We start from the raw sequence: 7,461 nt of genomic DNA, 5'->3' as shown, positions 1-7,461 counted from the left end.
GCGGAGCCTTTAGACCTAGGTGCAGGGGGGGAAGCGGGGAGGAGGCAGAGGCATTCCTAACTGGGGTGGGACTGGAGAGGCTCCCCCCACCCCGACCTGTGCTCCTCCACTCTTCTTCCCAACTTCTGTTTGCTACACAGATTTCTCTGATTTTTCTGCTTGTTTCCGGGAATCTCGCCCAGAATTTGGAAGAGGGCCGTTGGCTCGAGGGCCTGGAGGACGGGGAGGCGTGAAAGGAGGAGAGGCCGGCAGTTGAGAAGGGAAACCCTGAAATCCAGTTAGCGTGTGGTGCTCGGGAAGCAGGGGCCAGAGACTCCGTGGTCTAACAGTGGAGGGAGGAGGGATGGGCCTGGGGGTCATCAGAGGGATGGGGTGAATGGAAAGAGAAGGTAAGCACCCACTGCTGATGGGAGACAGCAGATGAAGGGCAAAGAGGCAGACAACAGTGGGAAGGGGCAAGGGAAACTTGCCCTGAAATGCACCTGTGGGAAACGTGTCAGGGGGCCAGCTGGGCTACGGTGAGAGAAGGGGTTGGGGGGCAAGGGGGCGGTGGGGAGGCACTCCTTAAACAAACTGTCAGAAACCCTAATAATGTGGTGGGGCCAAGGGAGTCTGGAATGATTGCAGAGGGGCAAGTGTGCAGGGTGAGAACTGGCTGAATACCTGGGAGGTGGGGGCGGGATTGGCCATTTGAAATGATGGGGGGCGGGGGGCAAAAGTTATAGGAACCCATACTCTGGGTGCTCTTGGGAACCCTGGCCAGAAAGGTGGACACCCCACCACCACCACCCTCCCTCCCCTCATTCAAGGCAGCCCGTCCTCTATTCCCCTACTTTCCCAGAACCTGTCCCCACTCCATCTCCACCCAGTGTCAACCAGTGGGTTATGTGGACTCCTCAGGCAGTGCTATGCCCAGCGTGTCTCCCCACCCACCACTGCCCTTCCCCAGGCCCCGCCCATCCCCAGCACTCCTAGCCCAGCCTTCCTTCCTAGAGGGAGGAAGAGGGACGTTTCCTTCAGCAACCCACACCCTCCTGGCTCTGGATTATGCAACAGCCATCTCATTCTTTCCTAAAACAAGGGCTCTGGGCAGTGACTAAATTTAAATTCTGGGCCTCCAAGCAAGAATGCCAGGGCTGCCTGAACTTTTAAGAAAATATAAAATAAAAGAACCTCACTCTCAGCACTGCCCCCCAGGCCTACCCTGGGTGCCTAGAACCCGCATTTGGGGAGCAGGGTCTTCCAGCAGCCCTGAGACACTGGTGCAGTTGGCCAGGTAGGGAGGTGGGGCTTGGGGGAGCGGAGGAGGCAGCTCTCCTCCACTCGGCAGAGGCTCTGTGACCTCCTGCCCCAGGCTCTGACCCCAGGGTGCAGAGCTTTGTCTTGTCCCCAAACCTGTATCGCTCTATTTTGCCCTGCACATGGCTCTGGCAAGGGCTTTTCTCTTGGGCTCCAGCTGCCTGCTCCTGAGTAAGACAGAAAGGCCTGTGGGAAGCTGGGATGGGGATGAGATGGCTGTGCTCCCTGCAGGCTCCCAGTGTGGTTTATTTTTATTTTTTATTGTTTGGGCTCCTCCTTTGTGAGTTATATTGCAGAAAAGCCCAATACTCTAGCCTCTCACATACACCACTCTCTTCTCAATACCTCCTCCTCCTCCTCCTCCTCCTCCTCCTCCTCCTCCTCCTCCTCCTCCTCCTCCTCCTCCTCCTTCTTTTAGAAGTCCAATGCGCTATCCATTGCGCTATCTTCTTCTTTTTTAATATATTTTATTGATGTTTTACAGAGAGGAAGGAAGAGAGATAGAGAGTTAGAAACATCCGATCAGCTGCCTCCTGCACACCCCCTACTGGGGATGTGCCCGCAGCCAAGGTACATGCCCCTGACTGGAATCCAACCTGAGACTCTTCAGTCCGCAGGCTGACACTCTATCCACTGAGCCAAACCGGTTAGGGGAATACTCCCTTCTTAAACTCCCCCTTACCCCTTGCCACATCTCAGCCATTACCACCACCCATAGAGATTTCCCCTGTTTAATGCTCCCACCTGCCCAGCGTGGTCCCTCCCTGCAGTCTAAACTGGGTTGCACAATCCAGTACCACCCACCACCTCAACACTGTACTTCCCCTCCCCCCTTCCCTCTGGCATGGAAGTCCAGAGCTGTATGCTGTCAGAGCTGGGGTCTGACCAGGCTCTTTCTTGCAGACTGGGACTCATGAATTTGCTTCTCTTCCCTTTGGGAAGGCCTCCACCTCAGCATCCACAGCAGGGATCTGAAGCACATAGTGGGCACTCAGGATGGAATGTGAGCCAAGGTGCACACCCCTGGGAATCTGCTGGCCTCTGTGTGAGAGGAGTTTGCTAAAAGCTCCTGCCAGAGCTGCGAAAAGGCCCAGAGTGTGTTCAGGGTTCAATAGGCCCCAGGATAAATCAAAGAGGGCTTCCTGGAGAACAGGCATTTACAACAGAGTTTGGGAGAAGAAATGAATATGGTGGAAGAGAGTGGAAGGAGGAGGGTGTCTCAGGAGGGACAGATACGAAGGTAAAGTATAGCTATGTGTATATACATGGTTAGCACACAGACTTATATTACCTAACTCTGTTCACTAAGAGGGCCTAGAAGCAATGACATCCCAACAGCAGTGAGTGCTCCTAGAATCTAGATCTTGGTTTTCAAATACCATTCTCCAATACAAGGAAACAGAACCTCTTCCAGAAACAGCTGCTTCTAGGCTGGAGGCAGGGAAAAACAAGATAAGCTGGAGTGTCTTGTAGAATCAGAAAGTAAGGAAGCAATCAGAAGGATGGAAGCATATCAGAGAGGTACGAGAACCAATCTGAAAGAGCTCCCAGTGGTCAAAGCTGAAAAAAATTTGTGCAATAAAAGAAACGGTACATATGTAATACTCTTTGTAATACTTTAAGCAATAAAACAATAAAAAATAAAATAATAATGAAAAAAGAAACAGTATTGGACTAAATAAGGTATAAAATAAATATACATGAATGCACACTGATTGTGTGTGAGGGCTGCTGTAACACAGTACCGTAAATTGTATTGTTTCACAGTTTGGGATACCAGACGTCCAAAATCAAGGTGCTGGCAGGGCCACGCTCCTTCTGAGACTCCAGGTGGAACGCTTCTTGCCTTTCCCTGGCTTCTGATGGTCACCATCAGTCCTTGGCCACTCCCTGAGCTGAGGATATAGGAATAAGTCTTTTCCCATGAAATGAGTTATTGCTGTTGGTCAGTCCTTCCTAATGTTTCCCCCATCTGCTCTGAAAGTGTTTCATTTCTATAACTATCTGACGGTTTGGGTTCTCATTATCTTCACCTGTACCGTGTAATAGTTTCCTATGGGCTGCCAAGTTTTCAGACACTATTCTATACCTAGACAATTCTTTCTGAAATGAAAGTAGAATATATATAATTCATCTGCTCAGAAACTTTCAATGACTCCTATTAACTCCAGTATCAAGTCCAAATCCTTGGTTTTAAATCCTCTAGTTCTATAACCCCTATTATTACTTGACAAGAACCCCCTACCCCTTAACCAAATATGCTCTTTGAATTCAGACATCTGAACTTTTGCTCACAATCACATTCCTAATCTTTCCCTTCTTCTCTAACTGCTGAACCACTGCTCTAGAGAAAACAGACAAGCAAATCAACAACAACACTATCTATATATATAAAAGCCTAATATGCATTGTCCCCTCGGGAGTTAAACTGGGAGACCAGGAGTTCGATCGCTCGCTATGATGTGCACTGACCACCAGGGAGTGGCACAGAACGAAGGAAGGCCCCAGCCAGCAGCTGGAAGGCCCCAATCGGCCCTGATCGCCAGCCAGGCCTAGGGACTCTACCTGTGCACAAATTTCGTGCACCGGGCCTCTAGTGTAAGGATAAGAAGGATCAAAGGCCAAGTGAACAGAGAGGTAGAAGAACTTAAGTTTGCCTGAAAGAATCAAAGAAGGCTTCACGAAGGAGGTGATGCTTTGGTTGATTATTAAGAGTAGAAGTTTGTGAGGGAGGGAACTAGGGAAAGGGTCTAAGCCAGTGGTTCTCAACCTTGGCTGCACATTAGAATCACCTGGGAATCTTTTTAAAATCCTGATTGCTGGGCCTCATCCTCCGGAAATTTTGTTTCTTTGTTACTAATGTTGTGGCCCCACCCCATAACAAAGAAACAGAATTTCCGGGGTAGGAGGCCCAGCTGTGGGTTTTTAAAAAGATTCCCAGGTGATTCTAATGTGCACCCAAGGTTGAGAACCACTGGTCTAAGCAGAGGCAGCAGCACCTGTCTTTAACAAACACATGGCTGTTTATCATTTATCTCTTCTTAACACCTCTTCCCCACTGTAAAATGGAAGTTGCAATACATACTTTGCAGAATTATTATGAGTGTTAGGGATAATCCATGTAACATATATGGTAGGCACTCAATAATTTTTTTTTTTTTTTTTGGTAATGAATGAATGAAGTGTCAAACTCAGTTCCTGGCACACACCAAGATACTCAGTTTTTGTTGAATGAATGATCCTGCCCTGGTTCAAACCTGTGGTGTCCACAGCTGAAAGTCTATGCTTTGGAAGGCCTCATTGGACTAGAAAAGATCCAGAGAAAGGCAATGTTTCAGCAAGGTAGGATACCAGCCTTTGAGAACTAAACAAACAGATGAGGGCTCTTCAATCTGAAAAGGAAGCAGAAATATTCAGCTTCAACTCAAGTTCAATAAATGCTTATTTATTTTTTGCATAATTCTCACAATGTTTCATTATGACATCCAGATAAGAAGACACATTCAGAGAAGTTAAATACCTTGCCAAAGCCCACACAGCTGGGTGGTGAGATCCACTGGATTCCAAGTTCAATGCTCTTTTCACTTCAACACAAAAACTTTCATGATGTGGAAAAACATGAAGAGTTTGGCTAAGTTAAAAAAAAAAAAAGAGTTTGGCTAAGTTAAATACAGTCTTTTCCCCCCTAAAATCTCTAAATACTCAAACCACATGTAATTTCTAGAGCAAGAGAGAGGTTGTTTTAAGATAAATAAAAGGAAGGGTTCTCTTCTATTGCGAATGGAGTAGGAATAATCACAAGAAGTATATTATGATAATCAGCACAGACTGGAAAAGGAAAGAAGTTAGAAAATAATAAAATGATAGATAAAAGATCTCTGGCAAGTCATGCAAAGACTAGACCTCTTCTTCTTCAACTTCTTGAGCTGTGAGAATACCACAAGCTTAAGACTGGGCTCTTTCCAAAGGCAACCTGGGACTCTTTGAGGTCTGGGCAAGCCTGCTGTGCCCTCCCATAGCCTGTAATAAAACATTGGTTATAATAAATATTTCTTTTTTCCTCCCTAAAATTTTGTCCTGAGAATCTAGAATTTAATACTAGACAACCAGAGTAAGCTTAGGGAAATAGCAACTAAATCTCATACATCAAAATCAAATATAGCCCTGGCTGGGTGGCTCAGTTGGTTGGAGCATCGTCCCCTAGCATCAAAAGGTTGCGGGTTTGATTCCCAGTCAGGGCACATACCTAGGTTGCAGGTTCAGTCCCTGCTTGGGGCATGTATGGGAGGCAACTGATCAATGTTTCTCTCTCACATCGACATTTCTCTCCCCCTCCCTCTCTCTCTAAAATCAATGAAAACATATTCTCGGGTGAGGATTAAAAAGATCAAATATATGCAAAATTAATGTATGCAATAAATTATATTTCTGTATATTAGCAATGAACAATTGGACATTAAAATTAAAAAGAACATTTACAATTGTATAAAAATACGGAATACTTAGGGGATAAATCTGACAAAGCATCTGCACACTGAACACTATAGAACATTGCTGAGATCAATTAAAGAAGACAAATAAATGGAGAGAGATGCCATGTTTGTGGATTTGAAGACTGCCTATTGTTAAAATGTCAGTTCTCCCAAAATTGGCCAATTAAAATTTCAGAGAACTTTTTTTTTTTTGGTAGAAATTGGCAAGGTGATTTTTTTTTTTAAAGTGTTGCCACAAATTCACAGTGAAATACAGTGAAAGCTTGTGATGACAAATTTAGTCTTTCTATTTAATTACTTTAAAGATTTTTAAAAGTTCATTTTCAGAGACAGAAGGAGAGAGAAACATTGATGTGACAGTGAAGCATCAGTCAGCTGCCTCCAGCACGACCCCCACCGAGGATGGAGCCCACAGTCCCAGCATATGCCCGGGAATCCGGAATTGAAGAGGCCATCTTTCTGTGCACGGATGAGATCCAGCCAACTGAGCCATAACTGCCAGGGTGGCAAGCTGACTTTTCATATGGAAATACAAAGGATCAGATCTGGAATAGCTCAAACCAACTTTAAAAAAGAAAAACAAGCCCTGGCCAGGTTGTTAATTGGAGCATTGCCCTGTACATTTAAAAAAAAAAACAACATTGCGAGTTCAAACCTGATCAGGGCCCAAGCCTAGGTTTCAGGTTTGATCCTTGGTGAAGAGTATGTAGGAAGCAGCTGACTGATGTTTCACTCTCACATTGATGTTTCTCTCTCCCTCTCTCCCTCCCTCTTTCTCTAAAATCAATAAAAACATCCTCCAGTGAGAATTTTTAAAATGTAAAAATAAAGAATAAAATTGGAGGACTTATATTACCTGATTTCAAGACTTATTATAGAGTTCTAGTAATCAAAACATAAAGATAGAACAGTGGAACAAAACAGAAAGTCTAGAAATATACTCACATATACACGGTCAATTGACTTTTTATCATTTTCTTAAATTTTTTTTTTTACTTGCTCAATTGATTTTTTACAAAGGTGTGAAGGCAATTCAGTAGAGAAAGGATAGTCTTTTTAACAAATGCTGCTGGGACAATTGGATATCCATAGGCAAAAAATAAACTTTGATCCATATCTCACACCATATACAAAATCTAACACAAAATGAATCATATATCTCAATAAAGTTGTTAATACATAACCTCAATCTAATAATGAGTAATCAGATAAAATGAAACTGAGGGACATTATACCAAATAATTGGCATATACTCTTCAGAAAATACTGAATCACTGTCCCAGACTAAGAAGACTAAGAAGACAATGTGGGATCTTGGGTTAGATTTGGTAAAAGAAAAAAGATTATTAGTGGAATAATTGGTGATGTTTGAATAAGGTCTGTAAATTACTTAACAGTATTGTACCAATGTTAATATCCTGGTTTTAATGATTGTACTATGGTTATGTAAGATGTGAACATTAGGGGAAATTGGGTGAAAGACATGGAATTCCATGTATTATTTTTGCAAATATTTACAAACATAAAATTGTTTAAAAATAAAAATAATTTAATGAATTATAACTTAAATGCAAACCTAAAACCATAAAACTGCTAGAAGAAACATAGGAGAATATCTTTGTGATCTTGGACTAGGCAAAGATTTCTTAAATAGGACACCAAAAGCATG

At 43.8% G+C, this 7,461-nt stretch overlaps 1 protein-coding gene across 1 annotated transcript in view; it reads right to left on the bottom strand.

Moving 5' to 3' along the window:
* IGFBP6 (insulin like growth factor binding protein 6) overlaps nucleotides 1-2,002 on the bottom strand; it is a 7,273-nt gene extending 5,271 nt beyond the window's left edge. Inside the window, exon 1 of the mRNA XM_006095718.3 lies at nucleotides 1,982-2,002. Coding sequence (XP_006095780.2) covers nucleotides 1,982-2,002 — 21 coding nt within the window. The remainder of the gene's footprint in view (nucleotides 1-1,981) is intronic.
* Nucleotides 2,003-7,461: the final 5,459 nt, after the last annotated feature.

Source organism: Myotis lucifugus, unplaced genomic scaffold (assembly GCF_000147115.1).
Source record: "Myotis lucifugus unplaced genomic scaffold, Myoluc2.0 scaffold_160, whole genome shotgun sequence".
In the NCBI taxonomy this organism is placed as follows: Eukaryota; Metazoa; Chordata; class Mammalia; order Chiroptera; family Vespertilionidae; genus Myotis; species Myotis lucifugus.
This window is presented reverse-complemented; position numbering and strand designations above follow the sequence as displayed.